We start from the raw sequence: 25,281 nt of genomic DNA, 5'->3' as shown, positions 1-25,281 counted from the left end.
CATAAGTATTTATACAATTATGAATTTCCTTGTAGTTGAATGGTGGTTCATGTATGGGAACCAAACACCTACATTGAGGAAGTTGGCCATTAAAGTTCTCTCACAAATTGTGTCATCTTCTGCTTGTGGGAGAAATTGGAGCATGTTTGCTCTAATCAACATAAAGCAACGAAATCGTTTGGTTTACCCCCAACTATAGCAATTAGTTTTTTGTTACTATAATATGAAGCTAAAGTTACGCGATATGGAGGTAGAAAATGATTGAGTTGCTAAAAAAGATTACCTTGATCTTTTTGACATTTCAGCCAAGGTGGGTGAAGAAGAAGATAACCAGTTATTCCAATGGGTCAGGCATATACACTTGGATGATGAAGTTAGTAATCCTGATCCACGAATTACCACTCATGCTCGAGAATTTGGAGTTAATGTTGAATGTGAGTTGTCCGAAGAAGTTCATAATGAAACTTTTGGCAAAGATATTGAGGATTCATTTCAAGGGGCATTAGATTCCCACAAAGAGGTTGACTCCACAAGTGCTGGCCAAAGTAGTAGACCTAGCGTTGCTGGTACTTCTGCTTTTGGTTACGATGGTTTAAGAGGTGGAATTGATGATTAAGGTGATAACACAGGAGGAGATATTGGAGAACACCAACAAAGTCAATATCCAATGAGTCAATTCACCAGTGAAAATGATTTCATGCACTGCATACAAGATAAAGACCATGGCTCTAGAAGAGTTGGTCCAGGCATAGGAGCTATTGGGAAGCCCTATAAAGGAAGAGAACAAATGATGACTCCATATAATGAGGAGTTACTTTTAGGGAGTTTTGAATTTACGAGTATAGGAACTCAATTTAGTGACTCCTCAAATGAGGCTAAGGTCTATCCTCCTTATGTGATGAGTTATGGTCACTTCAAGTTCAACTGATGAAGAGTATGGTATGCCGAACTACCCCTCTACTGCACAAATGTCATAGCAAGTTTCATGTCAAATGCATTTGACATAAACACATGGGTCAACCTTGAGTATCTTATCCATGTAGAGGCAATGGGCAGGACTCGAGAGATATATGCATGGCATGTTATAATTTTTAATCAATATTATCAAGGCTCAATGAGTTGGTACCAATATTGTCTCCAACAACAAGATGGGGTTCCTTCATTTGCCAATTCCATTGAACCACATCAGTCCTCATTTTGGTAGTAAAAGGTCATTGCAATGTAATATGTACAAAATATTGATATTTAATGAAATCAAGTCTTTCATGAAGCTTCATAATGAGTGTACAATTACAAAATTCACATTTCTTATCGACTGACATGATATAATTACATTTAATATTGCAAATCATATCATACATATATCAAATTCTTCAACAAAACAACTTTAAAATGTATATTATATTTCTAATTACATTGTTATGAGGTTTTTCTTACATTTCCATTAGTTTTGATCAATTTTTGGCCTACCGAATTTTTTTTCCAAAATATCCGTTGATATTAATCTAATATATCCGATATATCCGTAAAGTCGAACTACCGATATATCCCTAATTACCAATATTTTCATCCTTGGTTCCAACCACGTATGCCTATGGATGTGCAAGCCAATTATCAGTCAGGATGGTGCTTAAGTCCTATAGCATACAAGTATGCTAAGACCCGACAAGAATTACTTGATGAAGCCTGGGAGAGTTTAAAGAAGGCAAACTGACACATGAAAAAGTATGCTGATAAAGGGAATAGACCGTTGGAGTATGAGGTGGGAGATAAAGTGATCTTTAAGCTCACTCCTTAGATTTGGAAGAAAATCAAAAGCAAACAGTATCAAAAGGGCTTGATCCCGAGGTATGATGGTATTTTTGAAATCTTGAAGAGAATTGGTCTTGTTGCTTATAAACTAAAGCTTCCAGAGAGATTGCAGCTTCACCCCTCATTCCAAATAAGCTTCCTAAAGCCCTATCATGAGGATCCTGATCCAGACAAAGTGCAAGCAAAAAGACCACTTCCTAACATCCGTAAGGAGTTTAACAGGGGCATGGCGAGCATTCTAAAAGACAAGAATATGGGAAATTGGAAAGTAAAGTGGACCGAATTTTTTATTGGAAGGGGATGTAAGAGAGTGAAGCAAGCTGGGAGAAGGGTGCCACCCTGTGGCAGTTTGAAGATAAGATACAGGAGTACTTGCAAGCCAAGTCGATGAGGATGTCGAAAGGTTCAAGAGAGGGGGAGGGGGGAGGTTTAGTTGGCCCCTCAATCTAAACTTGGCGGCACTAGAGCTTCATGTGGGCAACACCTTGGCCCCTTGAGTGATCCATGAGCAAGCAAGGTGCAAAAGTGTGAGATGGTTACCTCAGAACGGTATGTTAGTTGTTAGCACGATTGGGCAGCAGCAACACACAAGCATGGCTGGCGTGACAGCATGCTAAGACTCACGCACATGCACAAGCTGGGTGTCTTCATTTGGCACAACCTGTGGGCACAATTACAAAGGGACTGAATGGAACTTGGATAGGATGCCTCGGATGAAGGGACCTCGCTACAATAGGGATGAGCATGGCCTTAGCGGCAAGGGCCTTGATGCGTGAGCCCAACATGCACTAATGCAGCAACATGAGTCATAAGCAAGCAGATTGAGTCAGACACGTCTTGGCATTGGGATGAGCCCAAGCAAGGTGTGGTCATCTGCAGCAGCAAGCAATGTGGATTGATATATAGCATAAGAGACCCCTATTGGCATGGGAATTCTAGTTAGAGTGGGAGACTAAGACCTGATGCAGGAGGAGAGGGCCTGAAGTCTCCTAATCAGATTGGGAAACTGAGTCTTCATGCACAAGGAGACAGTGAGCTATGGCTTGGGAGTTTGAAATCGAGTAGGACTCGAAGTCCTACTCAAGGTGGAATCTGTTGAGCTTGAGTTAGAGTCGGACTAGGACTCAAGACCTCGTTCCCTGGTAGGATTAAGACTGCTTGGTGCAACCTTTACAAAAGGAAAGCTGGTGTGTCTCCTAAAAAGCAAGTGAACAACCCAGTGAGTATTGTGGGAGTCGAGCTTCTTGTAATATGTTGGAAATCAATAAGATTCAAGTTGGGGAGAGCCCCGTAAATATTGTGTGCGCTTTGTGACTAGGAGGAAGGTTGGCCTAGAGCGGGTCTAGGTGCTGCACAAACTCAAAAACTTTACCCAAAAATTACGTGTGTGATAGCATCCAACTATAATAACCAACATATTGATGAACAGGTCGGAGGAAATTAAACCCACGAGGCTTAGGGTAGCAACTCAGTCCCTTTTCTATTATTTTCAGCCTTTCTCTTTGCTCCTCGTTCTATCTTTGTCTTTAATTTCCAACAAAAACACAACATCTCTTTTCACGGTCAAACCAACCCTCACAAAATCACCTCTGTACGTATAACTACTTTCCCTCCGCACAACTACCCTTTTTCTGCCGTGAAGACCACCCTCTCAAAACTCCAAATTTAGCGGTATGAGTGCACTTTGCTCCAAAGTCCAAAGAAAAACCCAAGAAGACTGTCGATCTCTTTGTCCTCTCACCAGTCACCACTCCCACACCTCTTTGCACCCAAAGGCTACCACCTCATCTTCAACTGATCCAAACGACCAGGACTGAGCAACAATACTGTATGAGGAATACAATCAACAACAAACCCATTAAGGATATTGATATATATGCCAAAAAGAAAAGGCAGCGGTTTTCAGCTTTCACAGCCCAATGCAATACCAAGAACATGAACCTGAAGCTTTCCCACCTACCTATCTCTAGGTACAGAATGGTTTGCTCTGGTTGGCCATTCAAGTTCCATCCAAAGAAAAAAAAACAGTGTACTGTGAGACCCAATATCATTTACCTTCACTTTTCTGTGCCTCTCGACCTTATTCAGTTTAAGTTCCAGAATGAGTCCAAGGCTGTATTTGAGGCCCGCCACATAACCACCAAAGCCACTGTTGCTAGCTTACTAGTATTTGCCTTAGCATTTGGACTTGACTTCACCTTCCATTCTTCTCATCTCTCTCCTCTGGAATAGCATCATGTTTTCTGGGTCCCTCATTAGCATCACTCTTGCTTATCCTACTCCGGATGTGGAAGTGGTGTGTGGGGTTCACCAAGGGATGATGGACAAACTGCAGACTTGATTCACAGGAATGAAAGGATGGCATGTCCCTCCTCTCTTAACCTTAACCAACCAACATGGGTACACGTTACAGAGTCCATGCAGCTAGAAATTCACAGCTACCCCAGGGTCGGTTTCTCAAGAATCCTCATTTGGTCTAGTAATTATTGCTTTCGTGGGGTTAGGGAACCGACCGTATATTTGCTTCAAAAGCCCCTTGGCTTCAATGTCAACTCCCATTTTTACTCTTATCCAAGTATTATATTTGGTAGGGCACCTGTCAAAGAAACAAAGAGAGAACTCTAACAGAAAGGTCGGGACAAAGATACTTGTTTTTCTCTACCCAAGTCCAAGGGTGGAAAATTTTAAGAAATAGGAAGGCATATTTATTATAGGTGATTACAATTGTTTTCTCTTTTTTTTTTTTTTTTTTATTATTAAATAAAAAACAAAATAAAAAAATTAAGGCACCTGGAGAGAGAGAAAGAGAGAGAGAGGATTTCCACTTCCAACCGTCCAAGTTGCAGTCTGTGTGGCAATATGATGAAGTAGTAACTCAAAAAAGAAGCTGATTGTATATACAGAGTATAATCCTACATTTACAATTTTCTTTCCCCTACCAATTGCCCCCTATTGGCCAGGCTGACTCCCGCACTAACCCCTCAAAAACATATATTGTTTTTCCCAGCCTTGGCACAAATACAAATGCATATATAGATGGAACGAGAAAAATGAAAAGAAAATTGCAAAAAGAATTGCAGTAGCAATGGCAAAATCTAAGGCTCTCTCTCTACCTCCAGAAATATACAATTTGTACACAGGCTGCCACCTGCCTCACCTTCCTCACCCGTTCAGCTTTGTCAAGAAATTGCTCAGATTGTATTCTTCAGTGTACTGTGAATGATCCCACAGCTCTTCCAATCCACCCAGGATGGCTTTCAACCCCTTCCCACTACCCACTAATTTCGGGTCACCATCAAAGTTGCCATCTGAACGCTTCGATTGAGCAGCTCCCTGGAAGCCAAGTGTATGTAAAATTTGTTAAAAACAAGTGCAATTCAATCCTGCCTTCCTAACTAAAGAGAGATATTCATATAGGATTTTAGACTTTATTTTTAATGGCCAAAAAGGCCTTAAAATAAGTTGTGGGTGTGAGCATGTGTGGGAAAATTCTCAGTTAGCAATACCTTTTTCAATGCTTCTGCAGATGTGAATAGATCAAGCAACTGATCCGTATTCATTGTTTTCATACTGGCATTCTCAGAATTAATGACAGAATTAGCAACTGACAGCTTGAACCTTTGGAGGCTCATAACTTTCTCTTCCAGAGTTCCACGCATGATTAGACGATGGACATTTACAACTTTTCGCTGACCTAACCTGTGCGCTCTGTCCATTGCCTGAAAGTTTGTTTATATAACACAGATAGCAAGTTTGTTATACTAGGGAATGAACAATGGATCTGTCATGTATCCCAAGACGAGATCTCCTTTAGGTAGATATTTAAGCAAAAAGAAGTTATTTCCAAAATTAGAGAGGATATTTTGAGGAACAATTGACTCTTGTGCCTCTAAAGTAGAGCTCAGATAGAAAATATACCACAGCATTGTCTACAATAATATCTGCTAGCAATCAGAAAGAGATTCTAGATCTACTTGAGAGCACCTTAAGAAAATTTCTTAAAGGTTGGCATGATAGACGGTAAAATCATGGTCTTATGTTCTTATTTAATTTTGAGAAGGAAAAGAAAAATCTGCACAAGTAAATATTAAAATACCTGATGATCTCGCATTGGATTCCAGTCATGCTCCATAAAAACGAGGGTGTCAGCTGAAGTCAAGTTCAAACCAAGCCCACCCACTGCAAAGGGTTACAATACATAAACTCTACATAAGATTCTTACCATTTTTTGGATAGGTTAGCTTGAGTTTACTTTCTGAATAATAAAATCCTACCATGAGTTGTAAGCAGCAACACATCAATAGTTGGGTCTGAATTGAAAGCTTTCACAATTTCAAAACGTTTTTCTGGTTCAACAGAACCATCCAGTCGCAAGTAAGTGACACTGTTTTGAGGCAAGACATAAAACAATTAGAATAATCAACTATGTCAAATAATTATTTTGATGCTATGTTATATGCTGCTGCATCATTAATAATGGAAAAAAACTACCGGCAATGAAGGAACATAGTCACATAGGCAAATGCCAAAATTCTTCCAGGCAAGCAAGCTTTTCTCTCTCAAAAACGAGAAATGACCCAATGGCACCAGGTCGAAAACAGAATACAGGAGACTCACCTCTTCATATGGGTGTGAAACAAGTCTCTTTCAATTATGTCCAGGAATGCCTGCATGGGATGTCAATGCTAATGAGATCATAAGAGCATAAAAGATTTTCACTTATAATGAAGATGCCAAACATGGTGTAGCCATTACCTTATGCTGAGCAAATATCAGAACTCTGTGCTGCCCAACACTAACAGCCCCTTCGGAACTTGAAGCATCCACACCTATTCCACACTCTTCCAAAATCTCCTGAAGAGCAATCAATTTAGGAGAGTGGTGGAGTTTATGAAGTTCCGACATAATGTCAGAAGTGCCAGGAAAGAATTCTGACAAAATGGTTGTAAGTGAATCTGGGATCTTTTCACCAACAACAAGCAATGGATGACCACAAAGTTTTAGCAGGTATTGAAGTGCCTGAAACATGAAAGGTAAGGCCAGTATCAGATAACACAAAACTGACTGAACCGAAGAACAATTACCACATTACCTGGAAAACATGTGAAGACGCTTTGGGTGAAGCACTATTTCCTTCTCCTGTGTCTGTAGACTCGTTCCGCTTTACAATACTAGAAATTTCATGTCTCACATGTGAACCAGAAAACTGTTCATAAAGTTTCAATTGCACAGGACACAGGTCACAGTATCTGTCCTGAATAATCTTCTCTGGGAGATCAGACAAGACTTCATCCTTTGTCCGCCGGAGAAGGAAAGGCATTACCTATTGGAAATAAAATATTTCAGCTGAAATTGCATCAATTCTAAAATAGTGTCACAAAGTATAAATAAATGTTTACCTGCTTGTGCAATGCTTCCATAGCTAGTGCCCCTGCCTCAGCATCCTTGGCAGAACATTTGGAATCTCTAGCTGCCTGCAGCGGCTTTCCATAAGTGGCTTGAAACTGTCAAAGAGACATCAAATCTTAGTAATGTATGTAAAAATAACAGGAACTACAATTGTAGCTAACAGTGCACAGTAAGATCAATATGAGAACAACATGAAGGCAAAATGCTGGTCTATGCAACAAAAATGTCAATAGATCCAGAAAACATCAAGAGTAACAAACATCTAGCAACAGACAATACATTTACATTCAATCAATTTTTCATGAGTATTCTCATTGGAAAACAAGGCAACATAACAATAGAAATTTGATCTATAGCTAAAATTGCTAGAGATTTCCTTCTAAATGTGACTACAAAATATATAGATAATAGCTAATATGTTCTCATACTAATCTGCAGCAAGAGAAGGAAATACAGTAACATGTTGGAAGCGTGACAAGAGAGGTGGAAAGGCAGGATAAATACAGACAAACGATTATGCACCAGAAATGCCAGCATCAGATCATGACAATACATAATAGAAAAATTTAAACAAACATGCAACTATGCAACACCAATATTGATTGATAAATAATGTAGCATATTATTTTATTTTATTTTAATGATTTTCAAATTATGATAAATGCTTCTATTAGCTTTTTACAAAGGTGTCCTTTGATTAAATAGAAATCCAAAAAGCAATACCAGATAAGGATGAAACTAAATATTCGATAATAACCACAAAGCGGAGAAGAAAAATATGGTACAGTTTCGAAAGTAGGACACATACTTGTCTTTCTGTTCCAAGAAATCCTGGCATTAGAAAGTCAAAAAGGGACCACAAATCCAAGATGTTATTCTGCAATATAAGATGAATCATTTGTCAACAAATCTGGAATTTCATTTTTAAAATTTGAGTGCTTAAAGTCATAATCAAACCTGGATTGGTGTTCCACTCAATATGAGGCGATGTTGGGCTTTTAACTGTTTTACGGCACTCGTGATTTTAGACTTTGAGTTTTTGATGATATGTCCCTCATCTAAAATACAATAATTCCAGAGAAGCTGCCCAAGATAATCAACGTCTTTACGGACCACATCGTATGATGTTATGATGACATTATGCTTTTCAAAAAGACCTTGTAAAGACATGCGGTCGTGAGCAGAACCAACATATTGAAGTGTAGTTATGACAGAAGAGTCAATATACTTTTCTATCTCATAGGCCCAGTGTCCAACAAGTGTTGATGGGCAAATAATTAAAGATGGAGGATATGTGCCATCTTTTGAGGTACGGTGCTCTTCTATGTCAGATGCCACAATTGCCGAAGCTTGAAGTGTTTTACCAAGGCCCATATCATCACATAAGATCCCATGAAGCTTGAAACGTCTTAGAAAAGCCAACCAATTTATACCTTCCTGTTGATACCTACAAGCATCAATGTAGTCATTATAGATTACCATGCCAGAAGGTGAAAAAAGCCAGACAATAAACTTTAATATACTTTTTCTACTATGTTTAACATTAGTGCATTAAAACTTTCTAAAACACACTAAATCCAAGACTGACTTCAGCATGACACACTTGAGATGCCCCAACAGATACCAAAACAATACACTCTGGATGCCAAGTGAATTATTGCCCCACAAATCCTAGTCCTCTAAATCACCAGCCTCGCAATAAGAAGACTTCAGGATTGAAATGTGGAACCAAACTAAGATTGAGATTTCTGAAATGGCAAAAATAACAGCCAAAATAAAGTATATTGTTATATCAGAAGTCATGAATGATTGAGATAACACAAATTGAAAGAAATTTAAGAAAAGGTATAAAAGAAAAATAAAGAAGAAACAGGGACAATTATAAACTAGGGCAAAAGGGAGAAGGGACAAAAAGAAAAGAATTTTGAAAACCATGTTATTGGTGTGATAATTTTCTCATAGAGGCATGTATGAGTGGCAATGTGTTATATACCAATAACATACAAATTTTGCAGAAAGAAACAAAACAAAACAAAACAAGACAAGACAAACCACAATCACAAAAAGTTGACAATCGTACAAACCTCCTCAGTGTCACTTTTAATTCAGTAGAGAGCTTGTAATCATCAATGTGGGAGTTGTCAAGAAGTTGCTCGAGAAATTGTGCGTCTTCAGTATTTTTCAATAAACTTTCACTCAGTCCAACAGGTGGAGAAACACCCCGAGCTAATGGAAGAAGAGGAACAAGGGCGGCAAAACTATGTGTCACACTCTGCCTGACTGAATGATCACAATCACTCATACACCTGAGGAGAGGAACAACTAGCAAAGGAGCATAGGGAACCAACTCCACACCCAATCCCTGAACAAGCAAATTAACAAGCATACCAGCACCTTGTCTGGTATGAACAGATGACATATCTCCCAACATAGGAATGACATTTTCAATTACAGCTCCCATGACACTTGTTGTCATTGACTTGGCCATTGAAGTGATACACCGGGAAGCAGCTAATCGAACAGCAACATGGGAATGGCGAACACATTTGAAAATGCACGGTAGAAGTGTGAGCAGTTTTGGTTTCACTGTCTCCTCCAGCATAGGAGAGATAGAACGTACCACCTGTGAACCAAAAGCAGCATAGCAGCATTATTAACAAAAAAGAGAGAGAGGGAGAGGAGAGAGAAAAAGACAATTAATTTGAAATTCATAAACCATTAGATAAGTGCAGGGCCTAGATTGATTATTCACTTGCCACTTAAAGACAAAAACAGGGTAACATTTATCTCTGAAGTTAATTTACTTCATGGGTCTATGATTCGTCATGACAAACTAGTTCAGAATCAGAAAGCATATAGGACAAAAATGATCTAAAACTTTAAAAAGAAAGTAAAAAAAAAAAAAAAAAACTAAAACTATATATATAATATATGATAAAAATAAAAACCTTATGCCCATGAGTTAGTTTCTCAAATTAGCACCAGTCTAAAATTGCAGGAAAAAGAATGCTTGGCAACCTGAAAGTTCTTAAATTAGAGAACATTTTAAATAAAAATGAGGAAAATGTTTTTCTATAAAAAAAACTAAAATGACTCAACAGAGTGCCTATCAGAAAATGTTTCACCTGAGATGGGCTATGTTCCTAAAGTGATGTCAAAGGGAACAAAATAACTAAAGAGCTAAAACCTTGGACCTATATATCCAGATCTTGAACAGCAACATAATGCTCTTCCAGTTAATTGCATCCATTTGAGTAGAATTGAAAGAATATTATGATTACAAAAATAGCAGTCTTCGCTGATCCCTTTGTAACTGACCTAGCAATCTAATCTTGCCTAGGATTAAAATGCAAGTGTTGCTAACACCTTTTAAAATAAACCCCACCTGCCTACAATAAACCCGCCCCTTTGGCCCTTACTTAACCTACTATTTGGACAAGGCACTCAAAACAATAGACTTCAAATCCTAGTCCTGGTAAAAATCAAACTTTTCTAAAACTGGTCAAGATAGGTTAATCATCTATTCCAACATTTATATGGAAAAAGATTCAAATATAAGAGAAGGGGTGGGGGGACAAAAAAATAAAAATGGTTATCACAATCCTATCATTAATAAAGTGTAGGTAATATGTTATGACCTCTTCAACTGAACTTTCACTCAGAAACTTAGGTGCCAAAGAAATGAGGATGGAAAGGTACAAGATTGAATGCCATAATTTATCAAAAAAAGAAAAAAAGAAAAAAAGAATAAAAAGATTGAATGCCATATATCAAAATCAAGTTGCAAATTTATGCTAATTTACGTGCATAATAATAAAACTAAATAAAATAAGTAAATATAAGGAGGAGATGGAGAAGACAAAACATGAAGATTGAGGATAGTAATGACCTGGATATTATTTATCAAGATCTGAGGATCCTTAATGGATTCAAAAACTGGCTTAGTTTCATTTTCATCTTCAGGAGTTAACTCTGCAATACTACCAGGTTTAAGAACTTCAGTAAGGCAATCCCATAGTTTGGGAAGCTTATCAAACAATGAAGCACCAAACTTTTCACACAAATGCTTCAATGTAAGTTCAGACCCTCGTCTGCTAATAAAGCCCTCAACCTTTGATCTGTCTTCACCACCAGCTAGAATATGAACCTTTGACTTCTGTTTACCCATACTACTCCCGAACGAGAGAAGATCTTGATCTTCAATAACCTCCATGGAACTAATGGCTCCAGCTTGAGGTGTCTCACAAGGATCCATGCATGTCAAACTACAAAGATTCTTAATCAACTTATCATTTGGACCAGGTCTACGTGTAATACAACGACAAATAAGCTCCGCAAGTGCCTCAGCTGCCTTCTGTTGCAGTATTTCCTCCTTAAAAAGAAAACAAGACAATTCAGCATAAACAAATGCATGCAAGTGGGGGCATGTAAACGAAATAGTACACACTTCAAAAACACTACCTGCTCCCTTTTAACAGAAGCCATCAAAGGCAAAATAATTGGATTAAGTTTTGCAGGAAGCTCTGACATCCAGACAACTGCAGCTGCAACTAAGGCCGATACACTAACATGCAAATTACTCTGTACATTGCTCCCAGATAAGAAAGTGTGTCAGCAAGTGAAATACAAAACTAGTGGTTCCTTTAGCCAACATTGAATTTGAAGTGTGATATGAAAAATAATGCAGACAAACTCATGGGAGAATTAACCCAGTACTTTTGTATTGAAAAAGAATTATAACTTCTACTTTAACTTGCAAAATTAAGCACCCAAAGCAGCACACATACTGGAAATGAAATAACTATACCTGAACACATTTTAAGTAGCCTGAAGTAGTTAAAAGTCTTTGTTTTAATGATTCCAAGTCATCAACAATGTTCCTTCCCATAGATTCCTCTCCAGAAGTATCACCGACTGGCAGTGAGAGTTTCGATGCAAAACTCATTGCATCATCTGCAGTCAAGCTTTCTGGGTCAACTTTTGTTGTTGATAACAAATTCTCAAACAGGCCAGAAGACTCTACAGCACGGAACAACTGACTTGCTTCACCACGCATCTTAGTGTATGTTCTTGAAAGCTCACAATAGGGAGCAAGAGAATCTTTTGTAGGGAATGCAGGATCAGTGCAGGCTAACAAATCAAATAACCAGTTTTTAAGATAACTGGGCAAACCAGGCACAATACCATCCCTGCTTTTTATCTCCTTAAACCAAGAAATAAGAACCATAGAAACCACCTGGTGAAAATGAGCAATTCAAAAATGAGTGTGAGAGAGAAACACAGGAGCTTAGTTGCATTTACTATTAAACTCAAAAAGTACATGCACTACCTGCCGTTGGACTCCAGATAAAGAGGTAAGGGCCTTCCACAATGGATCAATCACATATTGAATAGGACCCTCATGCAACTTAGATGCAAAAATGCCCAACGCAGCTGCTGTAACTACTCGAGTATGGGTCACTGACTTTTCCAAATCAGCACCAACAATTATCTTAACAGAATTGGCAGAAGAATCTCCATTTCTTTCTTGCAAATTAGTTTCTTTTGTAAAATCCAAGCCAATGTTTCTGCAAGAGTCATTTTCAAGCTTCACAGCTCTCATTTTAGCTGCTGCCCTGAAATGACTTTTTCGAGGAAGGGCCACAGGCCAAAACATTTTTGTAGAATCCAATGGTGAGCCATAGGGAGTGGTTGCTAATTCTATCCAAGAAGATATATATGACCTTGCAGCATCTTCCAAGTCACCCACCGAGCACTATCACCAATCAGAAAGACAAGAATTGCAAAAATGAGAAACAAGTAAATGGCATAGCCACTATAGCAGCAAACCTAATTGTTACAAGTGAGTCCTAATATTAAATAAAAATTAAAAAAAATTTAAAAAATAGTAAAACAGTAGCACATATTTGCAGTTCAGCATGTTACAAAAGCAGGATGAGAAAACATTCAACCATTCACAATACCACATGTACAAATGGTAGCAAATAAAAACCTGAAGAAGAAGCCTCCAAACCCTCTCAGAACACTGTGAAATTTCCTCATTTGATTCTAGCAGCAAGTTCTGAAAAACAATCCTCAATGTATCGCCCAAAATAAAAGACGGCCAAAAAGAACTAGTTGAGGGTTCAGAGATGTTCTTTTTGTACCCAGCTTCAAGAAGCCGCTCCTGCACATGAAATTCTTTAGTGATTCAACATTAGAATGGAATATTTTTTAGTATATACCCTATGCACTAGTCTAAATAAGCAAACATAAAATCTTTTTTCCCCTTTAGGGCTAGAAGTTGAAAGGCACGCATAGCTTCAATGTCTGCTTTGTGCAATTATGCTCACATAAGAACATTCAAGAGAAGAAATAAATGCAAAATGTTAAGACAAAGAAAATTTTACCAAAGTACGAATAGCTGAATATCGGACTGAGGCGATACTATGCCTCATAAATGGCCACAATCGCGGTGCCAGTGTTGACAACATATAAGGATTTTCCTGGATATTTATCCCTTCCCCAAGATCATCAATGCAAACTACTTCATTCAGATCAAGTTCTTGTTTCTCTTTTGATGCCGATGCCCCAAACATCTTAGGAATCATCTCTTCCTGAGAATAGATTTCTGCCAACAGATTCATTACACTGAAAAACAAATAACAAAGCTTTTAGAAGGATTTTCACAATGCAATTTATTCACAGTTTGTATGAGATGAAATTCAGAAAAAAAAGTCCCACTTCAGGACTGACCAAAGATTTAAGTTGGAAAATAAAATATAAGTTCTTTACATCATGTAAATCCTTTTTATAGAGATAGATCGTTACTCATTACTCATCAAGGTTAACTTTATATTTTCTTACATCCACCAAAAATCTATCTGTCTGTTAACCTCCCCTCTTATTTTCTGTTTTTATCAATTCACTACTTTTTATATCTAATAAATCTGCAAAAATAAAAAAAAGGTACAAGATAAGCAGGAAGAAAAGTCTAAACTAAGAGAAGGAATCTTTAAAGAAGTTGATCAAGGATCATTATCATTAAAACACAAGAAAGAGATGTGAAACCAATATAATATATGAACTTCCAATAATAAATTTGACACACTTTTTTTTTTTTGATAGGAAACGACAAAATAATATACTGATAAAAAGGAAGTACAAGAGAAGGATGAAGAATCCTCCCACCAAAGAAAAACAAGACTACAAGTAATCAAATATAAGAAAATACAAAGAAAGAACAAGCAAACACTCTAGTTAGACCAACCCATTGGGATTACACACAGCTAACCAATCAAGTTGTAACACGTTAAGAGGTATCCCCTTAAAAACCTTAGAACAAAAAGCTCAAAGAGAAGCAAGAAAACGAATAGAATCTCAAAGATACTCTGAATTCCTTGCTTTATCCTCAAAAATCCTTGCATTTCTTTCCCGCCACACCTTGACACACTAAGAGGCTTAAGTTTAACTAAAGTTGATGCAGGAGCAAACGGACTAAAATTTTAAGGTCTAAACACGGTATAGAATTTGTAGGTACCTATGAAATTGGGATTCTTTGCTTAGGAAGCAACATGAAAAAGGTCAAACTTTAATTATTGGCCAACTTAAAAGGAAGGGACGGACAACACCAAATCAATGCTATTTGCGCAAAGTTGAGGAAGAATCGGATGATAATTTACTTCTTCATTGCCCTAAAGCAAGTATCCTATGGCAGCTTGTTTTCTCTTTTTGGTGTAGTTTAGGTGATGCACTCTACAATAAAAGGAAATTTGTTGAGTTGGTGTGGAAATTTTATGGGAAAGAAACAGAAAAAAACTTGGAGGCCAACCCCTATCTATTTGTTTTGAACATTGTGGAAGGGAAGAAATATGAGGTCTTTTGAAGATTTGCCGTCAGAACAAAAAAATTGAATCTTCTTTTACGAGTACTTTTTTGGATTGCATCAAAGTGTACATAGATAACCATTCTTTGTCTATATTAGGTTGTGTAGACCCCCATTTTGGGAGGTAATTGTTGCAGCTCCTTTTGCCAGGTGGAAGGCTCTTAAAGAGCCACGTGTCGTCTCGTGCTTGGTGGACAAGGAACCAGGTAGTGGAATCAATGAGCAAATGAAACTTTGACACGTGTTTGAGGAAGCTGCAAAAAGCTGCTTGGTCTCTCTCTCTCCAGGCCGTTGGAGGATATTTTCTGAGGGGGACATTTTTTAGGTTGCCAGCTGCATGTGAGAGTGAGGGGAGTGGGGTTGCTGCTGCAGAGGCTGTTAAGAGGGCAAATCCGGGAGAGTAAAAAAGGAAGGAAAGGAAGAAAAAAAGCTGCAGGAGAGGAGATATTTTGGGGGTAGAGAGAGAGTTTTGGGAGAGTGGGAGCTGAGGGAGAGAGATATTTTTCTGAGGATTCCTTGCGTTTGGAGGGGACTACCATGGAGAGCTAGGTTTTTCCAGAGAGAAGAGGTGTTCGTTTAGCTGTGAGGGAGAGATATTTGGTGAGAGCTTCAGAGAGGATTCCAGGGAGGGAGCTGCTAGGGTACATCCTGGGGTTTTGTAAGCTGCAGAGGGGAGGAAAGAGCAAGGTTTGATCATCTCTCATCATATGTTCTTATTTCTTACTTCATCTTATCTTATTTTTTTTATGATCACTTTGCGTTTCTTGTTGATATTTAGATGACTGCCTTGTTTATCTAAGGAATAAAACCTGCTTCTGATTTTTGTTTGCTTGATTCTTGTTCTCACGCGTATGAGTTGCATATTGTTGTATATGGTGTTTGAGTTTTGAGTTCATTTAAATCCTCCACCAGTCACTTTTGCAAACTCTTTTGATCTTCATGAATCAGGTTTTTGGATTTAATGGCATTATTTCCCCTTCTATACTGCTGTGTTCTTCTTCTTCTCTTGTTCTTTTTTTTTTCTCTTCTTTTTTTTTTTTTTCTTTTTTTTTCTCTTCTTTGCTTTTCTCTATTTTTGGCATCTTTTGGAGAGGTGATTCGTTGGTTCGAAGGGAAAGCAAGATAGCAGGTTGCTTGGGGAAGCATGTCTTTTCAAGGAGGGAAGATGGGTATTTTTCGTGGTTGTTTCGGGGATATAGAAGCTGGAAGCGTTTCTGGCAGAGGGAGTTGAGTTTTTGAAGCCTGCTGAGGGAGGTTTTTCAGAGAGCTCTGTAAGCTCCAGAGGGGAGAAGGTGTTTTTGGAGAAGTTTTCATTGTTCAGAATGTGGTTATTGGTGCCCGGATTTCTGGGGTATTTCAGTTTTGGATCAGTAGGAGTGAGGCTATTTTCTTGAAAATGCACCATATGAAGAAGCATGTAGTTTCATTGCTGAAGTATAGATGGTCAGGTCCTTGTCTAAAGTCTCTGAGAGGACTATCTTCAACCCTGGTACCACACCGCTCCTTTGAAACCCGTGAAGAAAGTGCTATAATTCCATGCTTTAAGAGAAGCCTGTGACGTTCGCAGAGAGGGGGGGCTCCTTTCATTGCTATTATTTTTGTAGACCATGGTATTGCAGCTGCTGCAGGATATGCTTGGCGCACCTAGGGTTCTGTTGGGTTTGTATGAAACGTGCTTGAAATCCATCATTACGCCCCCATGCATATTACTATACCCTTTTCTCTCTCCACCCGACACCACCAAACCCATCGTCCATAATCCGTTTTCCTTCTTGCCATCCTTCATGCTCAATCTCTCATACCAACCTCCTGCACCACTCATCCTTCACATCTACTACCCCTTTAATACCCACTGATCTATTTTCTTTGCTACCCATTTTCTAAACCCCTAAACCCATATTCTTTCATACCCATGTCACCATGCCCACTATAGTCATACCTACTGCCCCATCCCTTCAACCTCTCTTTCATACAAACCCATTTCTCCAATCCCATTTTCCCCCCAAAGGTCATCCATAGCCTTCATTAAAGTTCCAACTTCACTCATACACGTGCATGGGAAGTATGAAATACTGAAAAGAAGGAAAATGAACTTGAGAAAGAAATAGAGCAAGCAAAGTTATCCTCGAACGACGCCGGCGGCTTGCCGCCGGCGGCGAAGTGCCTCCGCCATCACCGAAACGCCAAGCAACCACAGCAATGCTGCAAGGTCTATGAAAAATAAGGCAGTCACGGGAGCTTGCAGAGCTTTCATGGCTACCGTCTAAGTGATCTTCATGCCTCCTTTTCTTCTGTCGTTCATGCTGTCATCATTCCGGAACGTGGTTATCTCCGTCATACTCAGCGTGCCCAACGACGAGCCCATCTTTAACGTCGCGGGCTCTATTTCTGACCTGAAACAGTCCCGTACCGATGATAAGAAGGATCCCTTTGACGAATCTCGAAGATCACATGATTTCGGTATTTGTTAGAGCAAGCGCAAGAATCTCTGAAACACATGAAGTCTGCAAATCATCTTGCTCATATCCTTTACAACGGATTTTGCACTGCCGAGGATATTATACTGGACCTGGGTCCCGATGTTGTATTCTGAGACCAGAATTGGTCACTGCCTTCTACCAAGCTGAAGTGGCAGAAAGAAGAAAAAGAAAGGGCAAAAGGGTAGTAATACCTTGGGTGGTCCTCCAGGTTCACAGCTAAGAGACGTACCTGCAAGCACTGAACTCCCGCACCCTCTCTCTATATATTTATATGGGGGAGTCCGCCGACGGAGAGTCTTTGCTTTTTGCAAGTTACAACGACCAAAACTTGGGCAAACTGTTATTGTTATGTTTTCTTTATTGGTGCTCGTAAGTTGTAACAATTAAACTATTGAAAAGAGGTTGAGGTTTAGGACCTTTGGTTTAGCCATGAGTTCTTCTGCTTCTGGCCTGTCTCATGTCGATCAAGAACAACTGATGGAGAAGTTTCAGATCTTCAAGATCCAAGGTACGGATAGATACAGTCGGAAGGTTCTTGTTATCATCGGAAAGCACTTTCCCTCTCGAGTTATAAGCATTGAGGTGTTGAAAAAGTATTTGGAGGAGAAGATTTTCTCTCAGCTGGGAGAGAAGCAGTTCTCTGTGGTGTATGTGCATACAGGTGTTCAGAGAAGCGATAACTTTCCTGGAATCTCGGTCCTTCGGTCGATCTACGAGGTCATTCCGATCAATGTTAAAGATCACATCGAGGTTCCTACACCTCGGTCTGCAGGCCAAGCTCTTCTTCGCCACCTTTGGTCATTTTCTCTTTAACGGAGGGTTATACCAGAAGCTTCAACACGTGAACAGGCTTGAGTTTCTGTGGAGCCACGTAAGGAGGAACGGACTCGAGATACCTGAGTTTGTATTGGATCACGATGAGGAACTGGAAGATTGTCCGTTGACGGACGCAGATTATGAAGGAAGATACCAAGAACCTGAACAACCCTGGTTCAAGCTGAATATTCCTAAAGTGGTGGCAGATAAACTGAGTAGAAGAAATCCAGATTCTGGACGTCTACATTGGAGAGTGGTGGTATATTCCCAGATGGACAACCCAGGAAAAGAAACAAGGGATATAAGGTGCAGTTACCCATTTCGCAACAGTGTACGTGTCTTACCACCATGAAACACGTCACTTGATGTCTTCAACGAAGAACAAGGTCAACGTTCCAATTTTGGATACAGTCAACATGGGCGCAGACCACAGTGGCCAGCCGCATGCCTAATAAAGTGACTCAGAAGTCCATTTGCTACCTACTCCAGACTCCCTCTGCATGACGTGCATGGCCATTTTTGGGCCATAGTGTCATTTCCCACTTCTCCATCATATTTCTGTTTTCATAAGTGGTTTCTCACACCCTTGGCTCTCAAATGATTTCTATTTTTAAATTCTTATTTCCTTAAATAATTTTCCAATTTCCAAATCCCTCAAACAACTTTGTTTTTCAAATTTTCATCTTTAGATTTATTTTTAGGTCCTAGAACTCTCATTTTCCATATAATTTCTCGATTCTAGTTTTCTTTTAGTTTTTCAAACTCCATTTTGATTTATTTATTTATTTACTTATTTTTAATTTTCATCCTTAGGCTTTGTTTTTAGAGTCCCATTATTAATAAAATTTTGCTGCCATTTTTTCTTTCAGGCATGCAACCTTCATAACTTCCATGATTTTAAATTGTTTTGAAATAAGCAAAAATCAAATTCCGTAATTCCGAATAATGGAATTTATGGAATTAATTCACGCAAAATAAACGGGTTTTGGTGGGGGCCCTACATAAGTGATTTTTGATTGATTGATTTGATCATCACACTTGATTGATTCATTTTGCTCTATGACATGCTTGAGTTTATTCTTTAATTATGTGCTAACCCTTTTTCTTGATAGCGCATGAAGGTTCGTTGCCCAGGTACGCGCTCATTCTCACTCTGGTTAATTCATATGTATTTTCTAATTCTCATATGTGCATGATTGATTCGAGTATTAATTGATTTTCACATTGATTGCCATGTCAGCTTCATCTCATTAGTAGAGACCCGACTTTAGGGACTTAAAGGGGTGCTACGGTCTTTTCCGTACCTTCCGATAAGTAACCTGACCCCCGAACTCGATCCGGTTTTTCACAGACCACCTTTTCCAAAGTAAAGAGTCGCACTTAGGGTTTTTCTTTCTTATTTTGTTTACCCTTTAAAAATAAAACAAAATAAGTGGCGACTCCAAGTCATTTTTCTTAATCAATAAAATCAACATTTTTCAAATGAAATCGAGCTCGCCATCGAGTGGGAAACGCATTGAGCCCGAAATGCGGGGTCCACAAAATGGCGACTCCACTGGGGATTTTTAGAGGGTCAAGCTTGAACTTAAGATGGAGCAAATGTGGCTTTTGATGAGTCGATTAGTGGGTACTCATATCTTGATTGCACATTGAGGATATTTGATGCATGCTCGGATTTTATATCCACTCGAGACTTTGACATATCGATTGTGTTGATTGATTTATCTTGATTGAGGATTCCGATGCCATGATTTCTTCTGTGTTTCATTGATATATTCGTTTGAGACATTGACATGTTGGATTATTGATGATTGATCTTATTGCATCGATTAGCACATTGATTCTGATTTTGCCATGCTTGTTCTGATCACTTCACATGCATACACTCGCCACTGTATATCACTCGGCTCGAAATGCTGATCCATTGGTTTGTATATTATTTTGATCATCTTTGAGCATGATGTTTGTATCACTATTCGTCTCGATTGTTGTACTCTCGCTTATCTTGTGTGTACATGATGATATATCTGAGCTTTGCCTGATTGCATGATTGCATGACTGCCCTCCCTTGCGTGATTGTATGCCGTTTGTCTATGTGGGTCGCACATTTATCCCCCTATCTCCAACTCTCTTGGTTTCGGTCATTCCTTTCATCTTGGCTCTCACTATTGCAAGTGTGAGGCCTTCTGTGTGCTTGCTCTCTGACCGAGCCGGAGATTAGGAGTAGGGTCTAGCGACGGGCTATATCGATGTACGGGAGCATTCTGGAGGAAAGCGACACTTTGATGTCGATTGGAGTCCGATCATTGAAGACCTGTATAGCCCCGAGCTAGGTTTCATGGATAGTTGTGCGACCAGAGTGTTTCATCTTTCTGTTTTAGCTTCTTAGGGTTATCGGATGCACCCACACCATCACTGTGCACTCTAGTTGACTATTGAGCATTGAGAATTTGAGAGGTTTCACCATAGGAAACCCCCTGGGATGTCGAGGTAGTGCATGTGTGGAAGTGATGACCACCTTGCATGGAAGCGCCCCGTCTCTTCTGAGGCGTGCAGAGGGTTGCATACCGCCGGAGGGTATGATCGCTTCTGCTAGGGATATTTTAAAGTCCACCCATATCCATTTAGAGCCACCTTGACCTCGTAGGTTGAGCCGTAGATCCTTCGATTAGGATTCCCTCCCTACACGTGGGTGCATCTGAGGGCTTTCCGTGCCTCTGTAGCCGCAGTTTTGGATCCGATTTTCCCTCTGTTTAGTCTCCAGTTGAGAGTGCACTGAGATCAGGACGAGTTTGAGTACGGTCGGACCGCTCATCTTCACTTGGATGTTTTGCTTGTTCCTGTTCAGATTATCTTTTCCTCTGTACATTCCCCGAGCCATATCCTTATTCCGTTCTTCGTGCTTTGTAGGATCGGACCTTTGTTCCTCGTCTTGATATACCTTTGTGGATCAGAGCAGAGGAGGGTTACTTTCAGGATCAGGGTTTTTACTCTCAGTCTGGGTATAGTTTCGTGGATCAGAGTTGAGGGCAGATTAGTTCGGGTTTCAAATACACCAGATATGGATCAGCAGCTCGTCACAGTCGATCAGTTCACGGCTGCCATGGCTTCTATCCAGGAGGCTTTGGCTAGCCTCAGACAGGAGATCGGTGGTCAGCAGGGTAGACCACCGGCAGTTCAGGATGAGACGCCATATGACCCACATCCACCTCCACCACCCCCACCCGTTCCTTCAGTGCATCAGGCATCACCATATGTATTACGTGGGCTTTCTGAGATTGCTCCACCCATAGTCGCCCAGGCCGCTGTCGCTGATGACACACATGCGCGCATGGACCGCATTGAGCAGCGCGTGAGGCAGCTGAGAGTGTCTGATGGAGCTGCTGTATGGGATGATTTGGAGGGTATGCCGGTAGCCAGCTTGCCGGCTAAGTTCAGGATGCCAGATATTGAGAGGTACACTGGTATCGGTTGTCCACGCATCCATCTTCGACTGTATAGCACCGTGATGAGAGCTCATGGACTGGACGAGCTTCAGATGATCACTCTTTTCCCCCTATCTCTGAGTGGGGCGGCTCAGCGCTGGTTTGCGTCTCTAGAGTCTTCGAGGCGCCGTACATGGGATGACTTGGCCCAGGAGTTCCTACGACAGTTTTCATTTAACACTGTCGTAGACGTATCGAGGAGAGAGCTCGAGGCTCTGAGGCAGAGGACAGAGGAGTCCGTTTCTTCTTTCATTTCCCGCTGGCGCGGGAAGATAGCTGAGATAGTGGATAGACCATCAGAGAGAGACCAGATTCAGATGGTATTGAGGAGCCTACAGCCGAGGATCGCCAGACATGTGGTCGGAGTCCCGTTTGCAGATTTTGGGTCTCTGGTTATGGCTTTATATGATGTCGAGGACGGCATCTCGAGAGGTTTATGGACAGATTCTTCCCCTAGTGACATTAAGGGGAAGAAGCCATTTGTAGGACCGAGGTCGACAGATGTTAGTGCTATCAGTTCGTCCAGTCAGAGGCCTCCTAGGCGTCATCAGTCGATTCCACAGTTTTCCGAGCCTCATCCTTCTTATGCATCTCAGCAGTTCAGGCCACGGGCACCTTCCCCGGTTTTTGATCAGACATATCAGGCTCAGCCATTGACTCTACCTTACTATGCCGCTCAGGGCATTGAGAGGCCTCCTGTTTCATATACGGCCACTGGACAGCCATGCTACGCTGCACAGTTCACTCCGAGGCCCGCACCTTCATACCCTAGGCCTCGAGCTCAGCAGACCTCTGCGCCTTTTGCTTTGAGGACGCAGAGACAGTTTTCACAGATAGGCATGCCGTTGAGCCAGGCTCTTCGGAAGCTCATAGAGGCCGGTTTGTTGACTGCACTCACTCCGAGACCGCCCCCTCAGCCTCTACCTCCTCAGTTCAGGACAGATTTGCATTGTGCCTATCATCAGGGGCTAGGGCATGAGACTGATCGATGCACTGCACTGAGGCATGCCATCCAAGACTTGATTGATCAGGGTTTGGTTCACTTGGGTCAGCCGAGTGTAACCCAAAACCCACTACCGGCCCATGCCACGCATGCAGTTCCTCCACCAGACGGAGGTATTCATTTCCTGGATTTTGCTGATTCTGATGACCATGTCTGCATGATGAGTTGGGATGACATAGATCCAGAGCCCATAGAGTTGGGGGATATTTACGAGATGAGCAGCATGTCTTTGGGGCCTCAGGTGCCCACTTCCTTCGGATTATTTCCTGAGGCAGCGTCTGTACAGGCTACTACTTCCGAGCCTCTGACATTCACACGTTATAGCGTTCAGACGCCGTTCATCTTGGTCCCAGATGTCGAGGAGGTTCAGGCTCCACATATTGATATTTCTCAGACTCCGGATGTCCAGTATATTCTTCGAGGGGGTAGAGTGATGCGACAGCCACCTCCAGCCGCGGCAGCTAGGCCAGTTGAGGGTACTTCTGCATCCCAGGAGGAGGTCAGAGCAGAGGATGATGAGATTTTGAGGCAGTTGCAGAGCACTCAGGCTCGTATTTCTATCTGGAGCCTCTTAGCGTCCTCCAGTACTCATCGGGATGCATTGATTCGAGCTCTGAGCCAGATCAGAGTTGATACCACGACCACCCCCGAGGGACTCATTCATATGATGACGGCTGGCAGAGCCACTTGTATTGTTTTTTCTGATGATGACTTGCCACCAGAGGGTTCAGACCACACGCGTCCTCTCTATATATCTGTTGGCTGTTCAGGTCGTCGAGTTCCATCTGTCCTTCTAGACAATGGCTCGGCCCTGAACGTATGTCCTCTGGCCACCGCCATCGCTCTTGGGTACGCACCATCTGATTTTGGCCCATCCACTCAGACCGTCCGAGCTTATGACAGCACCCGTAGAGAGGTCATGGGTACACTGGAGATGGAGCTCCTGATCGGTCCGGCCACATTTATCGCTGTCTTTCAGGTTTTGAGGATTCCTACATCCTTTAACCTGCTTTTGGGCCGACCGTGGATTCACCGAGCTGGAGCCATTCCTTCTTCACTTCATCAGAAAGTGAAGTTCATCCATGAGGGCCAGGTAGTCGTCGTACAGTCGGCAGGGGACATGTTCATTTCCGCTGAGCCCGTGCTCCAGATCAGCCATGGCGACGACGATCTTTTTCTGACTGGATTCACTTTTGATGAGGTACAGACCGTGGAGCTAGAGGACTTTTGCCGGGACTTCGTCGCTATGTCCTTTGACCAGCATGGCAGCACTGTAGTGCTTGATATGATGAGAGGCATGTCCTATCTTCCTGGCATGGGATTGGGTCGGCGTCAGCATGGACCGAGCGAGTTCATAGCCATCCCTGATCATGATGTACCGTTCGGGCTCGGGTTCATCCCCACTGAGGCCGATTATCTCTATATGGCGCGATTGCGCAAGGAGAGGGTGAGGGCTCGACTGACTCATACGCCCTTCTATTATCCTGTGCGTCCGTACACCAGGAGCCTAGCAGATTATTTTGTGAGGGCATCGGAGCCGCATGCGCCATCTGGTGGGATCATTGGAGGACTTAGCACCACTCAGGAGGCCGAGCTTCAGCGCCTTGTCCAGCAGCTACGATTGAGAGATGGAGCCCCTGGTTCTTCGACTTCTGTGTTGATTGCTCCTTCCTCTCCAGATCGCACGAGCCTCATGACACTTTGCTTCCCTGACGAGATCGATGATTATGGGGCATTTGCCGAGATCACCGACAGAGTGGACGGAGCTGTGCCACATGACGAGTATACCGACGAGATGCTCGCCCTGAGCCTGAGCCAGATTGAGGAGACTATTCAGCCTGGGCTTGCTTCATCCTTTGACCTTTTCGGGGTATCCTTCGTCGAGATCGTTGAGGAGATCCAGACTGCCCTTGCTCCGGAGATTGCTGAGGATGCTATATCTGTTGTTGATTTGATTGATAGCCATGTTGGCATTGTTGAGGGAGTGTCCGACTTTGTGGACTCACCTCTTTCATTTGACGTTCTGTCGGGGTTCGTCTCCCGTTCTGACATTGTTTCCCATGATTCATCTATGGATTTGAGCATTTTTGAGTATTTGCCTGCGTCTCGTGATATTGCTTTATCTGCACCACCTTCACCCACATCACAGATTTTTGATATTGATGATGAGATTGCACAGCATGATTCAGATGATGACTCATCTCCCGATCCCGATTCGGATCCCGTTGATCAGAGAGTTTCACCTGCTGTAGGGGACGCAGAGATTGTTGATTTCGGCACAGCAGATCAGCCTAGGGAGTTGAGGATCGGATCAGATTTATCTGTTGATGAGAGGGACAGCCTCATCCAGCTGCTCAGAGCATACTTGGACGTTTTCGCATGGTCCTATGAGGACATGCCAGGCCTTGATCC

At 41.4% G+C, this 25,281-nt stretch overlaps 1 protein-coding gene across 3 annotated transcripts in view; it reads right to left on the bottom strand.

Moving 5' to 3' along the window:
* Positions 1 to 4,664: 4,664 nt before the first annotated feature.
* Positions 4,665 to 25,281, bottom strand: part of LOC117932489 (TATA-binding protein-associated factor BTAF1) — a 62,644-nt gene continuing 42,027 nt past the window's right edge. For all 3 annotated transcript variants that reach the window (XM_034853757.1, XM_034853759.1, XM_034853758.1), the window contains exons 13-29: positions 13,611 to 13,851; positions 13,214 to 13,387; positions 12,551 to 12,976; positions 12,029 to 12,457; positions 11,683 to 11,802; positions 11,111 to 11,593; positions 9,306 to 9,844; positions 8,179 to 8,668; positions 8,030 to 8,098; positions 7,212 to 7,316; positions 6,905 to 7,135; positions 6,568 to 6,831; positions 6,430 to 6,479; positions 6,087 to 6,196; positions 5,909 to 5,991; positions 5,319 to 5,531; positions 4,665 to 5,145 (exon numbers count right to left, since the gene is read on the bottom strand). In XM_034853757.1, coding sequence (XP_034709648.1) covers positions 4,975 to 5,145; positions 5,319 to 5,531; positions 5,909 to 5,991; positions 6,087 to 6,196; positions 6,430 to 6,479; positions 6,568 to 6,831; positions 6,905 to 7,135; positions 7,212 to 7,316; positions 8,030 to 8,098; positions 8,179 to 8,668; positions 9,306 to 9,844; positions 11,111 to 11,593; positions 11,683 to 11,802; positions 12,029 to 12,457; positions 12,551 to 12,976; positions 13,214 to 13,387; positions 13,611 to 13,851 — 4,198 coding nt within the window. In that variant the 3' untranslated portion in view covers positions 4,665 to 4,974. The remainder of the gene's footprint in view (positions 5,146 to 5,318; positions 5,532 to 5,908; positions 5,992 to 6,086; positions 6,197 to 6,429; positions 6,480 to 6,567; positions 6,832 to 6,904; positions 7,136 to 7,211; positions 7,317 to 8,029; positions 8,099 to 8,178; positions 8,669 to 9,305; positions 9,845 to 11,110; positions 11,594 to 11,682; positions 11,803 to 12,028; positions 12,458 to 12,550; positions 12,977 to 13,213; positions 13,388 to 13,610; positions 13,852 to 25,281) is intronic.

The sequence above is a fragment of the Vitis riparia genome, chromosome 15 (genome assembly GCF_004353265.1).
Source record: "Vitis riparia cultivar Riparia Gloire de Montpellier isolate 1030 chromosome 15, EGFV_Vit.rip_1.0, whole genome shotgun sequence".
Classification (NCBI taxonomy): Eukaryota; Viridiplantae; Streptophyta; class Magnoliopsida; order Vitales; family Vitaceae; genus Vitis; species Vitis riparia.
The sequence above is the reverse complement of the archived record's forward strand: the minus strand, read 5'-3'. Positions and strand labels throughout refer to the sequence as shown.